This window comes from Atractosteus spatula, chromosome 7 (assembly GCF_055471065.1).
Source record: "Atractosteus spatula isolate fAtrSpa1 chromosome 7, fAtrSpa1.hap1, whole genome shotgun sequence".
Lineage (NCBI taxonomy): Eukaryota > Metazoa > Chordata > Actinopteri > Semionotiformes > Lepisosteidae > Atractosteus > Atractosteus spatula.
In genome coordinates this window covers 9,742,737-9,759,876 of record NC_142712.1, presented here as the reverse complement: position 1 = coordinate 9,759,876, position 17,140 = coordinate 9,742,737, and the positions used below count along the sequence as shown (strand labels likewise).

At 38.1% G+C, this 17,140-nt stretch overlaps 3 protein-coding genes and 1 non-coding gene across 5 annotated transcripts; 1 reads left to right on the top strand and 3 right to left on the bottom strand.

Annotated features, from left to right (window-relative positions):
- Window positions 1–164: 164 nt before the first annotated feature.
- Window positions 165–306, bottom strand: LOC148830389 (U4 spliceosomal RNA). The gene has a single exon (XR_016091362.1). It is a non-coding gene; the product is annotated as a U4 spliceosomal RNA (small nuclear RNA).
- Window positions 307–1,473: 1,167 nt separating this feature from the next.
- Window positions 1,474–3,448, bottom strand: LOC148830388 (BTB/POZ domain-containing protein KCTD21-like). Its single transcript, XM_088921378.1, has 2 exons — window positions 3,261–3,448; window positions 1,474–3,023 (listed from the first exon to the last, which is right to left on the bottom strand). Exon 2 carries the CDS (start codon window positions 3,002–3,004, stop codon window positions 2,222–2,224), a length of 783 nt encoding a protein of 260 aa, XP_088777504.1. The 5' UTR covers window positions 3,005–3,023; window positions 3,261–3,448; the 3' UTR covers window positions 1,474–2,221.
- Window positions 3,449–4,226: 778 nt separating this feature from the next.
- ccdc90b (coiled-coil domain containing 90B) lies at window positions 4,227–9,180 on the top strand. 2 transcript variants are annotated; one of them, XM_088920928.1, is made up of 10 exons: window positions 4,227–4,256; window positions 4,374–4,497; window positions 4,950–5,069; window positions 5,416–5,519; window positions 6,197–6,298; window positions 6,637–6,678; window positions 6,764–6,835; window positions 7,398–7,451; window positions 7,837–7,951; window positions 8,541–9,180. In XM_088920928.1, the coding sequence occupies exons 2-10, from the start codon at window positions 4,407–4,409 to the stop codon at window positions 8,594–8,596; spliced, it is 756 nt and encodes a 251-aa protein (XP_088777054.1). In that variant the 5' UTR covers window positions 4,227–4,256; window positions 4,374–4,406; the 3' UTR covers window positions 8,597–9,180. The 2 variants fall into 2 exon arrangements, with proteins under 2 accessions (XP_088777054.1, XP_088777053.1); XM_088920927.1 differs by having other exon boundaries at window positions 4,235–4,497.
- On the bottom strand, window positions 9,130–16,153 carry LOC148830386 (ankyrin repeat domain-containing protein 42-like). Its single transcript, XM_088922321.1, has 12 exons — window positions 16,141–16,153; window positions 15,359–15,519; window positions 14,850–14,957; window positions 14,635–14,754; window positions 14,124–14,259; window positions 13,178–13,378; window positions 12,779–12,904; window positions 11,850–11,955; window positions 11,337–11,509; window positions 11,044–11,170; window positions 10,046–10,178; window positions 9,130–9,304 (listed from the first exon to the last, which is right to left on the bottom strand). The coding sequence occupies exons 1-12, from the start codon at window positions 16,151–16,153 to the stop codon at window positions 9,203–9,205; spliced, it is 1,506 nt and encodes a 501-aa protein (XP_088778447.1). The 3' UTR covers window positions 9,130–9,202.
- Window positions 16,154–17,140: the final 987 nt, after the last annotated feature.

Here is a 17,140-nt window from a genome sequence, read left to right as displayed (position 1 = left end):
CACGTATTCGTACATCCATTATTTATTACACAATACCACTCTCGAAGCTCAATAACCTTTTAAGTCTGCGATAACATAAAACTAATCAGCACGATTAAGTCGTCGACTATTTGATATGGTTGAAGTATCAGTGCTCAGTTCTGTTTTTATACCAAAATTTTCAGTCTCCGAAGAGACTGTCAAAAATTGCCGGCACTAGCTATATTTCAAGCCAGTACAAGCGGGGTATTGGGTAAAGTTTTCAACTAGCAATAATCGCGCCTCGGATAAACCTCATAGGCTACGATACTGCCACTGCGCAAAGCTAACCTACCGTTCCCCCAGTCTACCCACCCCATAGCAAACACAATGCGCACGTCTTACGGTGTTATAATGGGTCACAAACTTTAAACTTTATTTAATACCACGAGTATTAAAACACACACAACATTAATATTAAACACCTTTCTTCATTGATATGAATACAAAAACCATCCTAAAAACGAAACAATGTTAATTAAGTCTGGTAAGTCTTGCAGAGCATCATGGGACGTAAAATGCAAATTAACCTACCTCCTCTGACTTCACCACGCAGAGACGTGAACATATAGCAAAGGAGTAGGTGGAGCTAGGAATCTACATATTAGTCGCTACCTCCTAATGAGCGGCTTTTTACACCACTGCTCTGCAATTAACCGGATCAAGTTAATTAGATTATAAATTTGTGAATGCTTGATTTTGAAAAGTGTCAGAATTTTATGGGCCCTTTTGAGCAACATCAAACATACACATGCTTCTAAGCACAAGCACAAACTGCTCGTTACTAACTGCAGATCAAAAGTTGGTAGTTACGTGTTTCATACTGTAGGACTACAAAATTAGGTAGTTTTAAACTAGCAACTATCCACAATTTTTCTGTCATGTAATATGCTGTCTTCTTCTGGGTGACCAGGGAACCATGAACCAGAGGGGACAACTGGAAACAAGCAACCCTATACAAATGGCAGAAACTGAATAGGGCATTGTTTTTGCTGTGTGTAAAACAATTGTCTTAGTAGTACACAGTATGTCTGGAATTCTTGTCGTGTATCCACGCACAACAAAGGTTTCAGGTCTTATTGCCAATGTGTGAAATCATGCATTCACGAAACCATCCTATTTTCTCTTACAATACGAGCAGTTTTTAGACACCATTAAATAAAAAATGTATTATCTTCAATTTGAGAAACGTTACGGTCCTTTTCTTAAATTTTAATACTGTTTTGGGAAGAAATTTCACCATAAATAAAGGCACACTAAAAAGAGGCACAAGGACCGTAGTGCATCATATAGCAGACATATTCAAAGACCTCATGACTTGGTTCTGTAACTATATCATGCACTTGCTGTTGTGCATTATCACGCCATATGTTCTGTTCTGAAGCTGCCCCCAGATGTGGTTCTGCTATCTCTGTTTTCACAGCCTGCAGGGTCAACAGTTTCTGAAACAGCCAATTTGTTACAATAACTTTAATACAATTAACACGTAAACAGTTCTTACACTTAATACAAACAATTCTGAATGGCATTTGTACAACATGTATATTTTAGTAGTATTAATTAAAATGCAGTATGATATACTTATAACAGGTACAATTAAATACATGTTCTCATTCTTTGCAAATCTTAATTTTCTTATAATCCATTCCCCACCATAAAAATAATAATTAATAATTGCTTACACTCAAAGCGCTTTACAGGTAATGGGGACTCCCCTCCACTACCATCACTGTGCAGCCCCACCTGGATGATGCGACGGCAGCCATAGTGCGCCAGAATGCTCACCACACATCAGCTATCAGTGGGGAGGAGAGCAGACTGATGAAGCCAGTTCATAGTTAATAAGCTTGACAGGCCTTCAATCACACCCAGATCAAACCCCTTGGAGCTGTGAGGCAGTGCTGTTAATGATCTCACAAATTCTTGGTGAACAGAGTTTTCTAAGTTTGTTATATGTAAGTCTGATCATTTGTGAGAGTGTGTATTTATCGTGAGATGGTTTTTTTGGTGGAATAAAGTTAATTTTGATAGAAAATAAAAGATTTTTCTAAGAACAGGCAATACATCAGACTGCATGCACAATAATATGAAATTCATATTCTCAAAAAAGCATTAATTTAGATTCACCCCATTTGTATAAAATGGCTGGGTGTGATCCTCCGATCAGTGAGCTACTGTGAGCTACTATTCTTACTGCGCGTCCTCATGAGCACCTGTAGCGAATCAACCGGACAGTCTTGGTGTTCATGAAATCGTGGGAGCTGGGGTGAGAGGAGTCCATGCAGAAGCCTTGGTTCATGGTTATTTTCAGAACCTCTTCCACAAAGGCCCGGAGGCTGTTAACTTGCTTGTTAAAAACCCAGAGCCTTTTCAAATTCTGCAGGGTGTACTCTTCCTCCGGGAGGCCCTCTACAGCACCCACCCACTGCAGCGCCAGCCGATTCTGACCTTCGCCTTCGCCACACACAGGGGAAAGGTTGCCGTTGAAGAAGTAGCAGATCTGAATACCCAGGCTGCTCAGGAACGCACCTGAGGTGCAAAAGATGTTGGCTGAGAAGACGTCTATACTCGAAGAACCGAGGCTGTAGGCCTGGGGCGCATCTGGTCCAGAGAGGTGAACTGCCTGCATTTTCTGATCCAGGCTGATGTTCAGCATGGCATTCTTCTCTGATGCCAAGTCCTCAGCCTCCCTCTCATGCAACACTTCCACCAGAGGCTGAATCTGGTAGAACCCCGCCTCGCGTCTCAGGAGCTTCATCTCTTTGTAATCATCTGGGAGGTCGAGGTGCGAGGACCTGAGAAAGTTGAGGATGTGACGGAAGGTTTTGCCATCCCGGTCAATGAAGAAATGGCCCTGCTGGTCCTTTCTGACTGGGAACGTGCCCTTGAACATCGCACCCAGCACGGAGTCGGGAAACCGAGTTAAGGTGGCCAGAGAGGTAGTGTACAGTCTTCCTCCCACATTGAGAGTCACAAGGTCAGACATGATTAGCAAGCAACGGAACCTGGCACATTGGAACAAATAAAGAAATTAGAGAACCACAGAAGTGTAAAAAGTGTATAAAAGCGGAAGAAGGGTTATTTCTGACACAGCAAGGAAATCGGGTTAACAAAAAACAAGAAAACAGTTTACAAATCTGAGCCCTACAATTTTTTCCAAAGTGCTCAGAATAATCCAAAACCTTATGCCCGCTAACATCGCAACATCTTTTATCGGCGTCAACTTGTAATATTATACCTACTTTTGTGATGTAGAAACCAAAATAATGCTATTAAAAATATGAAAAGGCGCGTCAGAGAGGCGAAGACGTGAAAAACTATGGTAATTTTCGAAATTACGAGCTTCCAAATCTTAAACACGAATTCTCCTTCGCGTAATCTATTTGCAAGAATCCGATCGTTCTAGCAGTCGCGCAATCCCACAGAAATCATACAAACATTGTTGGGTGTGTGGAGTAGACAAACCGCTGTGTTTACTGGGAATTGAAGTCCCGTCTCAACGTTTTGCTTAAAGTTAAACTTGCTTCTCTGGCGAAAGAACTACATTCTTAATGGACTGCATTAAATAACCTTATCAGATGGCCAGAAGTCATAAAGGGGATAGGTGCCTATCACTGTGGCGCCTCAAGGGCACTGTTTTAAAATAATTTTAACATCCCATTGGGTATGGTTGTTGTTTTTTAAATGAGGGTCTTCTATGCTGTCATTACTGGAAAGCTCCGAAACCTATAGAAACGGTTTTATTTTGTCATCTTGGAGCGGGTAAACAGAAACTTTGACCTAATTAAAGGAGGCGTTATTTTTGTTAAGTTTGGTAGTTTTTGACCTTGTCAGGTTTCCGGTGTTACCAAACGCTAGTTGCCAGAAAGCATACCAGTACCGTGCCATTAGAAAGGTGTGAAACAGCCTACAAACAATTTTTAAACCGATTTTTAATTCTAAATGGGAACAAGTAAAGGTTTATTCTATGCGGGGGGAAGAGTCACAGCGTTCAGGTGCCATCTTTTCTGGAATGTTTTTTTTTACTATAATGCAGATATACTGTACGCATTTCCTACAATGAAATCAGCATCCCCTATAATACGAAGCCCACGAAATGTTTTTGCGCACTAGACCACTGAAACAGATCTTTCCACAGCGTCCCCAGCTCGCTGGGCGGTACGTAATTGTTGTCGTACAGTGACGCGAAAAATATTCCAAAAATGCCCGGATAATACAAGTATTGAGAAACCTGCAGGGTATGACCAGCAATTTTCACGGCATATAAACCGAAGCATAAATTGACTTCTTACTTAGGACATGAATATATATACTACTTTTAATTAATTTATGATTAAAACTTTTTTTTATTTAAGCGAGAAGAGGATCCACGACATATATCAAGCATCATGAATTGCAGACATTGCAAAACTTTTCTATCTGTGCTGAGGAAGCCAAGTCGAGCCCTTTGTCTGCAACGTTTACCCACTACGGCGAAAGGTAGGTTATATTAAACACGGTGCAGTTTCAGAGCTTCGGGTGCAGCACTTGTCCATTCCGATTCATTTTAGGAGATGAATCCTTGTTTTTAAGTATGTTTGTTATCCTGCACCAGAAATGATTGCCCAGTCGCAGACAGCCGACCAACTTTTCATAATCCTGAAAAACTCTTGAATACAAGATCGTCTTCAGAAAGTAATATCATTCAATCGAGTTCATTTTTACTGCCAAAGAAAACACGGTTATGGCTGGAGGAGATTTCACAAGTCTTGGTTTAATACTGCTACTGTTCCGTAACCTTACATCATAATGTCAACATGCAAAGTGAGATTGGTCGTTTGTTAGCTTTTCAGTACAGAACATGCATTCATACGAGCATTTTCTGGACTCGCAGGACTTTCAATAAAGACAAATGTAATCCTCATTTTCTTCGTCGTTTACCTTTGTCTCAGGGTTTCATGCAGGAGCAGCTCAAAAAACTTATGACATGAGAAGAGTGGAGCTAACACCTCTTGAGCAGAGGAAATTGACATTTGACACACATGCCCTGGTGAGAGATCTGCAAGCCAGCGGTAAGAGTTGCTTTAGATACGTTATTGATCCCGTGAGGGAAATTGCAGTGCAACAGCAGCTTAACACAGACAACACAGCCACAGTGTAACGTATTATATAATAATACAATACATACAATACAATCAGTACAGTGAGGGGTGCACTAAAAGAGTTAAGTGCAATAAGTACAATAATAAGTGTAATTTACATGAGTATTTTCCCCCCCATCTTGATGTGTTTGTAGACTTCTCTGTTAGGATTTTACTTGAAAGTGTTATGGGATTTTTTGTTGGCAACTACTTGATTCTTTAAATAATCTTTTTTTTAACCAAATGTATATTATTCCATGTTTTGCCTTTCATATAGGCTTTGGAAAAGAACAAGCAGAAATTATTGTCACGGCGCTTGTAACACTAACAACTGCCAATATGGACATAGTGTACAGAGACATGGTGACTGGGGCACATCAGGTAAATAACTGAATATCTGACATCTGTATTGTCTTCCTTCTTTACATGCTGCTCTTACATACAGTACATGTTGGTTATTGATTTTCTATTAAAAATTTGGTGGCAGGTCCAGATTAAATTCAGAATCAGGGGTCTCAAACTCAGTTTCTGGAATTCTGTGTCTCTTGTTTTTTCTTCCAGCCACACTCTCGGTTACATGATTGGTTTAACGATTTAACTACATAATTTTAGTACTTCTAACCAGGCTCTGAAGAGTGCTATAGATAACTGTATATTTTATTCATGTTTAGACAAGTGTTTTGAGTAATCAACTGTATTGTGTATTTCCTAGAAACAAAAAATAGAACACTCTTTATCCCCGAAGAATTGAGATCCCTGCATTTATACTGCATCCTAAAATTTTCCTGATTTTAAAATGGATTATTTTATCATCAGTTAGAATGAGTGGTACCTTCACATGGACATTTACAACTTCACATAATGTTCTGTTTTGAGAATACTTCTCTTTCATACCATAAAAGAGAATCTTTGTACTGTGCAATGAAGTGAAAATTTTTAAAAAGAAAACCTACCTACTGTATATGAAACTATAGATGTCCATAACTATAATTGCCTATGCAGATCTAAAATGTCTAAGCAGTAGGAGAGCAATGACACAAATACTTTCCTTTTTTTAGGAGATTGCTCTTCAGCAAATAATGGCTCACCTGGATTCAATCAGAAAAGACATGGTTATTTTGGAAAAAAGTGAATTTAGAAACCTAAGGGCTGAGAATGAGGTATGACAGTAAGCTATGTGCAGCAAGTCTATAATTGGAACAGTCATTTTCACATGATGTTTTAATACTCTGAGGTTTAATGCAGATGTTTAAGTAACACTTGGTCTTTATTCTTAGGTAATGTTTTTTTTTTCTTTTTCTAACATTACAATAATACTGATAATGGGAAGTGGACTTATGAAACGTTTCAGTCTAATTCCATTCATTCAGTCAAGTACCACCATCTCAAATTAAATAAGGCTTAATCTTACTGTGTGCATTGTTCAGATGTTTGTGTTTTAAAATATGAAAGAATGCCACTATTCAGTTAACAGTGTGAACCAAAACTTGTTTTACAGAAAATGAAAACTGAATTGGAGCAGGTTAAACAGCTACTAATGGTAAGTGGTAACAATGGTAACTTAAAGTTTGTATGAAGGTGCTTAAGTTGCAAACACTGATTTAACTATTGCACTTTTTTTGAAGGAAGAAAGCCGGAAAATCAGAGCAGATGCCAAACTGGATATTAATTTGGAAAGAAGCAGAGTAACTGACATGGTAATATCTATGACCCGTGCATTCAAATTTCTAATGTTTCTGTGTAATAAAAAACCTTTGATGCTATCAATATTGTTATTGTTATCGATAACATTGTTAGTTGGAGTAGAGGCATGGCACATGCTTGTTTCTTTACACCTATAAGCTTGTATCGTCTGGAGTAGTACTAGAAGCATAATGTAAAGGAGTACAAAAGTATGAAAATACTACCACATATCTGCTGAACAAATTATCCTATTCCTCTGTGTTGTATTTAAAAAGTACTAAAAGATGTATTCAAGCAGTACTGGGCAGCAGGATTTAGGAGGTGAGCAGTTTTTGTTTGCACCTTTCATGAGATGTTGTGAGTGTTTTATGATGGTCTGGCCTAATGTGAGTCTCTTTCAAGGTTGTACAGCATGGTGGTAACAGTAGGTGTTACTGTACATCCATGTAAAAGTGTGTGAATTGTGTAGTGATGGCACCGTGTCTTCAGCTGAGAAAGAGGGCAGGGCTCTGTTCTGCATTTGTACATCATGGAGTGATGATTTGACAAGCTTTTCCCCTACTTCCCTGTTTACAGTTTACAGAACAGGAGAAGAAACTTATGGAAGTCACAACAGAATTTCACAAAAAGGTTTGACATTTTCAGCTATTCTTTATGTGTTATCTGCATCATATATAGGCTCACACAGTATACTAGCTTAAAGGCTTATTCAGGAATGACAGTTTTAAGTGCAAAATGTGAAACTAATACTGTACTTATTTAAAAAGAATTAGAAACCTTTTTAAATTTAACACATGTAGATATACAGCTAGCACATACTCTTAACATGTCCATTACAACAGCATAATACGTTTTAATTATTTGCAAAGTAAAATAGTTTGGAGAAGTAATGGTTTGTAGGTTACAGTGATTGTACTGGAAACGTAAGGAAATTGGGAATATTCCTTAGAGATGAAGAGTGACTGGGAATCACAAACAAAGATACATTTTGGTTTTATTTTTCTTATGAACATAGAATGCTGATGTAGACCGTAGCACAATGGAAGCAACAAAAAAAATTGACATAGAAGTGGCTTCGTTGAAAACTCTGCTAGAATCTCTAAAGCTGGATACTATACGCTACCTTGCAGGTAGGTGATGTAGAAAATTAATTACATTTTGTTTAGAACTGTTTTATTCCTTATATGTAGCCTAATCGTATTGGATCTCAGAAGCTAAGCAAGGATGGGCCTGGATAGTACTGGGATGGGAGACCTCTAATGAAAATCGGGCACTTTTCTCACTGGATCAGCATCTCGAATCCACAATATCCCAGTGGTCCAGGGATCACTGTGCTTTAGGAGGTTCCATTCTTTGTATTAGACATTAGTTCAAGGTCCTGGCCGTTCTGTTAAAGAATGATCCCATGGCACTGCTCATATTAACAGGGAGGTAAACCTGTCTATTTGAAAATCACTATATAAATGCAAAGAAATACTTGTATCATAAGCTTTCCTTTTATCTTACCATTTAATGGTGCCCTGTGCATATTCTTTCCATAGCACATACAGTCATAGACATTTATCGAGGAGAACAATGTTACTCTTGTCTGCCTTTACTTGATTGTACTTAACGTTTTGTGTATAGTACATAAATGATGTTGATTAAGATGCAAGTTGACAAATTGCATTAAGCTTAACATAAATTCTTTCTGCTTTTTTTTTCTTCCCTATTTTGTAGCTTCTGTCTTCTCCTGCCTGGCAATAGCTTTAGGCTTTTACCGTCTTTGGAAGTGAGAAAACAAAATATGTACAGTTTAATAAAGTATAACGGCACTTCAGTTGTCTACAATTCAGAAGATCCAACAGATGTGAAAGTGCTGTATTTACAGTGGCTGTGCCACAAAACATTGTGCTAATACAGCACTGAGATACAGTTCTGGAGCAGTGTAATGAGTATGTACCTGCAGGAAGTAATTGTCTTCTTAGACACCTTTTTACTTTTTACATAACAGGACAGTATCTCACTCTGTTCTGAAGTTTGTTTTTGCTGCTGTTGCTGATATATTGTATTTCAGAAACAAGTCAAGTGCACTTACGGTAACATAGTTGCTAAAGTGGCTACATTTGCGTGTCTAGTTTGCCCACTTTCAATATATATGGTACATTTGTCAGTGAAAACAGATCTAAGACATTTGCCATACAATTGTCACTGAAGAACTGTTGCTTACTATTTTTTATTAAGACCTTATTTCAAGATTAAACATTGATCAGTGTTTTGAATGGAAACTACAATATCATTCCTTTGTATACCAAATAGTGCCAAGAAAGCTCTGTATTTTAAACAGTTTGCCTGCTGTCAATAAATAATGTGTATGCTCATTGTTGCATTAGATCAAACAATTACTTTTCTGGGATTCTTCTCACTAACACCCCTCCTGCTTCATTCTTCCTGGGTTTCTTTAATTTCTTTTTCTCTTTAATTGGTTCCAGAGACTTTTCTTCCTGTGGAAAGAAAAAGACACAATTGACTTAATCTTTTGGATTTCATTAAAAAGCACAAAACATTTACTTAATTGTAATTATCTGGATCTGGTACACATGAATCACGACTGACAAAATCATTGGGCTCAAACAGTAATACATTTTACATTGTAGTACATCAAATAATCATAATTAACATTAATTATATTCTGTTGTGTTATATACTTCAGACATTTTGCAAAGTATTAAATGCAGTCCCCTTGTAGGCTGTAATATACTGGAGCTAACCACTCAACGCTGTAACTATATTGACATCAATTGATTTTAAAAAGTCATAATTTAGTCTACAAAATGGCTTAAAATTAAATCACATTTACATATCTTGAGACCATTAACATTAGGCCAAAGTAAGATTGAATGTTATAGTCTAAAATTTATATCTAAACTGAATTATCAGAACCTGTGCCTGTTTTTTTTAAGATCTGTAATTAAGATCATAATACTGTTTAACATCAAACATTGTTTTCCAATTAATAAAAATAATTTTAGTTAATTCCAGTGTCGCAGTACTGCCTAAAAGTAATTGCGTCCAGTCACCACCCAAACTTGATGTGTCCTATAAAGTGTCAGATTTTTGATGACCCATTTTGGGGTTCTCCTTGAACTTTACACATCAGCAAGATCTTTACTAGGTTTCCTGGGTGCAACAGTATGGAAGAAACTCTTGAACCGGCAAGAGCTGATAACACAATGAAATCTCACTGCTGTTGCTTGGATGTCATGCAGGCGCATTTTGAGGTGCCCTATCTCTGCCCTGTAGTCATCCAGCTGGCATTCCAGCTTCTCCCTGCGGACTCGCTCGTATTCCAGCTGGGCCTTCAGCTCCTCAATAGTTCTGGAAAAGGCGGACAAATCCTTTTTTTATGGACAATAACAGTATTTCTGCAAATGGTTAGCTCATATTTGAATTATTAAATAATAACAAAACCCTCAAGCTAAGTATTTCTTTCTGGAAGCATATTTCTTGGGAAGTTGAATTGAGGAATTCAAGGAAGAATTGAGACTAGTTCAATTCTAAAATGTTCCAAACTGAGATTTTTTTCAAGGAAAACCTATTTCAGAAAAATAATGGATATGGAATATTTTTAGTGATACTAAAAGGATTGTATTTTTAATAAGAATAAGAATAATTGGGTAGTATTCACAAGTAACCAGTAAGCTGTAGCAGGCTATATTTCTGTGATAGTGTGGGAAAATGGAGCAAAAGAACAGACTTCAATTTGGAGTCAGCAACCAAAAAGAAAATGTATGTGTAAGGACAGAAAAAACACAAAGGATGAGTAATCATTGTGTCGTGCAACTATATATAACATTACAAGTACATTAAGGAAAGCAATTTTTATAAATTAATCCATTATAGTTTCAAGATACCGATTTGTGGAATTACTTTTTGAAATTACTACAGGAGTGAGAACAATTACTTTTGTTATGTAATGTATTACTTTATGCAGTATCTTTACATGCGAATTGTTAGCTTTAAAAACTAATTTCTTATACAAATTAACTTGTAACTATAATGGATTACTGTTTGAAAGAAACTTTCTGCAACTCTGCTTATACATTACATCTGTTCCATTAAAGTTAGTAACTTTAAGTCTACCAACTCATTCTCAGCGATCTGCATTCTTTTGTGAGGTGATGCAAAATGCAATGAGAAATGATCCTGAAATGTACAGTGTGTCACCTGAAGCCTCTGTTACCTTTCTGCTTCTTTTTCTTCTTTCCTTTTGCTTCTGTCTTCCTCAAGTATTCCTCCCAGCTGCCTGTAGTTACTTTTCGCTATTTCCAGCAGACGTTCAAATTCCTCAATCTTTCTGTATGCTCGCACTGGTACACACACCAAAGTGAAGCAAATTATGAAAGCATGAAGCAATGAAACCATTTCAGAAGACAACTGTGAGCTTTCTGGAGTTTCATACAGCTTTAACTAAAAGAATAATATCCAAAGTCCCTAGAGTAAAATGTTTAATTTATGTATGAGCTCTAGACTTACTTCTGCCTTCCTTCTTCTGAGTGGTGCTTAAGTTTACGTCTTCGAAGTTGTCTGTGCTTCCTTCAACACCATGTCTGTCGAAAAACGAGGGATCCGTGCTGTTCAGCTCCTCATCCGAGTCTTCACTTAGAGTCTCCCCTCCCAGGAGCTTCACTGCTGCCAGCTGGGCAAACCTGTTGGACCATGAAGATGGAAGGACCGCTACTTTTTTATCGTATTTCTGTATTATATGCTTATTTTCCAATGTCTTTTCAAGAGAAGGTTATTTAAAACAGATTAGTGGTGCATCAGTTTTTATTTAAGGATTCTACAGTACATACAACAAATGGAAACATGCAATGCGTTTCAATAAGTAACAAAAACATTTTTCAGTAAATACCTACTTTAAAAGAGCTGTTTGCAACCCAAGCTAGAAACTACTTCCAAAGATTCAGGAAATAACAGACAAGTGCTGTAACTAAAAAAACTGTGCTTTCTCTATTGTATATTACATAGAGAAGGAATAAAAAATACCTCTTTGCAATGTCTTTTGGCGTTTCACCTGCAACGTTTGTGATATGGTAATCAGCACCCATCTCTAGAAGCCACTGCAAGCAGTTCAGATGGCCCTGACCAGCCGCTGCAAATTAAGAAGCGAGATTTGTTACTGCACATTTTCACACAGAACGAACCTTGCTTCCTGTGCATAGAGGAAAAGTACTTGTAATATTTACAGTAGTTGACCTCAATGACAAGGAGTCTTTAAATAACATGGATACACAAACAAATAAGCACCTTCACAAATGAATTTACTTCATGTTTACACAGCCTTATGTATGTCTTAAAGCAACCCACACATATACCAGTATTAGTAGGTGCCTTGGTGTGTCCTTTGTAAAACAGATTTCTTGTTCAGCCCAAAGAATGCTTCCAGCTGCATTTCACTTGCACAGTAGCTTCAGAATCCACTACTTCTGTAGTGACCAAATGTACAATAACAGTGATGCACATATAAAACAGACGCATGCTATCACAGTAAACTCTTAACTGCTGTTCATAAAGAACTATCCTCAGTTTCATTAGATATTGTTTGGTAAAGCAAGAACTTCCTTTGCATATCCAAGCACAATAATACATTAATATTTGTCCGAAACAATGGGTTTAAGATTTCAGTTCAGGTTAATCATAGCGATTAGTACAAAATAGTAAAGTAATTACAGAGCAGTGATTGAAACAGCTGCTTAACACTCCAGAGTGTTTTGACTTCTATTTTAGATAGAATCTGCACAAAACAATAGTTTCTTTTCCATAAGTAAGCTCACAAGACTTTTTAATTGTTTCCAGAAACCCACAAATACTTCAAATTCCATGTTTCAAGTTTTTTACTGGTTGAAACATGAAACATAAGGACAGCTAACAAGCTAAACCGTGCCTCTGAGCTCTCATTAACTCTTCTTGCAGACCTTTGTGTAGGGGAGTGCACCCCTTGTTGTCTCGCTCATTGAGGTTTATAATTCCGGATTCCACCAGCTTCCGAAGGGTGTCCAGGTCCCCTCGGAGTGCCGCAACATGTGCCGGGAACGCCAAGTCTAAGGAGAAATAAAAACTACTCTGAATTCAACTTTCAAAGCAACCCTGAATTATTTAAAGAAGCCGCCCTAAAGGAACAAAATAAACTGCACATGAACCTACACGTGGGGCTGCACACTGGTGGTGGTGGAGGGGAGTCCCCATTACCTGTAAAGTGCTTTGAGTGGAGTGTCCAGAAAAGCGCTATATAAGTGTAAGCAATTATTGTTATTATTATTATTATTATTAATAATAATAATATTATTAAGTGTTCACTTAAAAGTACCACATACCTTCCTGCTCTCCAGGGAAGTCCCTTTCATTTTCCACGGCATCAATGTACTGTTGCACTGCCTGCTTGTAGAACCTCTTAGCTAGATCTTTGGGTGTTTCTCCTTGGTCATTTCTGGCTCCCAGCGTATGAGTTAAACTTACACCCTGGGAAACCAGGAATTTAAGACAATGCAGATGTCCTTCCGACGCCGCTAAGTGAGCTACAAGAAAGTTTGAAAAATACATGAGTTTTGCAGCAACAGTGGTCTGTCTTAAACACTTCTTTTCACACAAGCAGGTCTTCCCTAGCATTTCTATTTTCATTGCAGTAAAACTGACTTTGGCTATCAAGAGAGAACTCCTCACCAGCACTTTTTGTAATTGAACTGTAAATGAAGTACAACATACAGTATGGGTATCCTAGGTGACCTATTACATTTTTAAGGTGCTTGGATGCAGTTGTAATGGTCTAAAGAATATGACTATTTTATTATCCTGAATTTCATTTTAAGGTTTTTAGACTTAGATAATTGGAAGAAAGTTATGTTAGATCCAATAAAAAATATTTTTAATTGTTTAAATATATAATATATGCAAGAAACAACTAATTGAACTACCCAGTACTGAGAAATTTAGACATGAAAACTCTTCCAGTTTAGTTTGATTTAGTTCGATGTCACTTGTCCAAGTTAGCTACAGTATGTCACACTGATAAGCTCTGATTAGGGAAAAACAGCTGCCAACTTTCACTTACATGTGCAAAAAGGCAGAATGGGAAGTAGATAAGATGGTTCCAAAAGGAAACTGGACAAAAAGCTAGTCAGGAGTCATATTTAGATTTTATAGAAAAATCTATCCTTCTATCAACGAAAACAAAAAGAAAAGAAATAAAATGATGGCCTCCTCTTTTCGTGAACATTCTTATGTTCTTATCAATGGAGATTATGATCTCCTTTCTCATTATACCTGGTGTGTTTCCATTGTTATCAACATCATCCACACTGGCTCCCCATTTAAGAAGAAACTGCAAACAGCCTAGTCTTCCATGGAAAGCAGCATAGTGTGCTGGCCTCCAGTCATTCTTATCAGCACTGTTGCAATCCTGCAGAATCAGAAAATACACTTGAAGAAGGCTCTGCAGCTGAAATATTGTTACATTTCTAATTTTTAGTGTTCAGGATATAATTCACCTCGACTTTTTCCTTTACAACTTGCACTGTATACTATTTTCATTTTAATGGCAAAAAGAAAGTTGGTCTTAGACATCCAATGACACAATGAACCTTTAATGCATTTAATCTTTAGGCAATCACTCTGCTTTCTTTTATCAGTTTTTCAGGTTTTGTGTCCCTTTTGTAAAATTAAGCTCTTTTTTTCTTGCATATAAAATGCCCAGTGGAAACGTGCTGATACTGCAAATAGAGACACTAGAATGAGTATGTGTGGACAAAGGAACAAAGGAACAAAGGAGACAGACCGCTCCGCTGCGCAGGATATTCTGCAGGGTCTGCGAATGTCCATGAGCGGCAGCCAGGTGCACTGCACTGCAGCCTCTGTCATCTCGAGACGACACAACGGCACCATTCGTAATCAGAGCCTAAATGATCGGAGGTGACACATATTCTTCAATGGAGTTTCATTCTCTTCTCAAAACACTGCCAGAGCTTTGAAAAACAACAACAACTGCGTTACCTGCATGCAAGCGTCTCGGCCCCTCATTGCGGCTAAATGGGCAGGTGTCCAGCCTTGAGGAGTTGTATCTGATGTATCGGCACCATGCCACAGCAGCCAGTGCAGGCACTTGGAATGGGAGCAAAACGGATGTTGAACAACAGAAACATGGCACGTTTTCCAATTCTTATTCACTGGGGTCACTGAGAAGAACATGAAATCGAGATTTTAAAAATCCACGCTTAGGCATCTATACTGGATGATCTCTTTTAGCTTCACACCTGGCGGCCATTATCCAGAAAGTGAGGATTAAACATTGAAGGACATTCCATCAGTCCCGTATTTCATGCACACAGTTGACTTAAATAAAAGCTGAGCTGGTCTCAGTTAAGAACAATGCAACAGATTATGGAAAACTACCCTTGTTGCATCTACTGTGTTCTAACCATAATGCTGGGGGGGGGGGTTAATGCAGGTCCCCTTCTACAAAGAGTTATGCTCAAGCCACTAGGAAAAGGAAAGTCTGCAACCTCTAGACTCCCTGTAAGTGAAGCCCAGTGGAGAGGGGTGAATTTGTGCTCCAGGTCCACTTCATTAACACTGGCTCCATTCTTCACCATCATTGCCAGCTGGTCCACGTCTCCTGCCTTCACCGCCTCGTGCACGGTGGCCAAGGCCCTCTTCTTCCACACTGAGGAACAAGACAGCAGAGAAGTCTGTGAGGGGGAAGGCAGCCTTTGCACAAAGCACCAAGGTGGGTCAAACAGAAAATGGCTTAAATGTGGACCTTCTTGTACTGACTGGTTTCGTGCGGATAAGTAAACCATAAATCAACTATGAAGGATAAATTCCAAGATGTTTTGAATACATTCTGAAAGCTCAAAACACATCACATGCGTTTGGGGTTCCACATATTCTAAATATTCGTTTTCAAATTTCTGAATGCTTTAACTTTAAATGTACAAGGACGTCAGGGTGAAATGGGGGGGGGGGGGGGGGGGGAGGATCCAGTTATATTTTACTGACATCGTTTTACTATTCACCTAACGAAGAAATTAAATTTATCACTGACACAACGCTAATACAGCACCCTTAGCCACGTTCACAAAAAAAAACGTACACATAACAAAAATGACAGACTTAACCTAGGTAACCATTACAGTTTCGACAATAAACAAGAGGTCTCTAGAGACTAGTTCATTTGTTTTATTCAGTTAAGATCTTGTTCAGAAAACATCACACACAGAGAGTACGTGTGCGAAATTTTAAAAAATAGCATCTTTTATAGACAGCTAAACAAATACATTCTTACCCTCTAGCGGCATCGGCACGGTAGGTATTTCAAAGAAGCGATTGATTAAAAAAAAAAACTTTTACTATGGTTTTTGCCAGCCAGGGCTGTTGCTAAGAGCATGTTTGTAGTTACGTAAACTTCCTGTTGTCTAGTCCACGTGTTCGGCTGGCATGGAAAAATGGCTTCCGTTTTACAAGATTCATTTTTCCTTTGGTTCATTTATTTGCTCTAGGGATGCGCTAATCTCAACCCGCCACAAAATAGTAACGGCTAAATATAATGAAAATGGCACAGAGTGTTTAAGTAACACGTATTGTGCTACTCAATTTTTAACACTGGTTTCGAAATAAGAAACTCAAATTCAGCGGGCATTTACAATATGTTCTGCTAAACCGTTGTACACAATGTAGATTCCGCTTCAGCAGGGTATACAGTTACCATCGATGAGGACTTGTCTTGTCACTGTCACTGAGACTTTGTACCTTAATTACCCAAGACACAACACCCAATAGTTCCGCCCCTTGTTCTGTTGAAGTTGGAATAGCAGAGACAGCTCCGCCATGTTTTTCTTCAGCGCTGATAAGACTGCTTAATAATAATAATAATAATAATAATAATAATAGTATTATTATTATTATTGTTGTTGTTGTTGTTGTTGTTATTATTATTATTATTATTGTTATTATTATTACTATAATCCTTAAATTTATATATCGCTTTTTTGGACACTCCATTCAAAGCGCTTTACAGGTAATGGGGACTCTCCTCCACCACCACCAATGTGTAGCTCCACCTGGATGATTTTACAGTACACTCGCCATTATCAGCTGCTATCGGGGAGATAAACAGAGTGATGAGTCCAGTACATTTCCGATTCACCTCTGGATCCTGTAACCTTATTATACTTTAATGGGAGTAGTGTTGAAATCTCACCCTAGTGAGATTAGTGTTTAAGACATTTGTATTTCTTAACCTTTTCACGGCTGTGCCTTTTGCTTTTCTTGGTGTTGTATCTCCA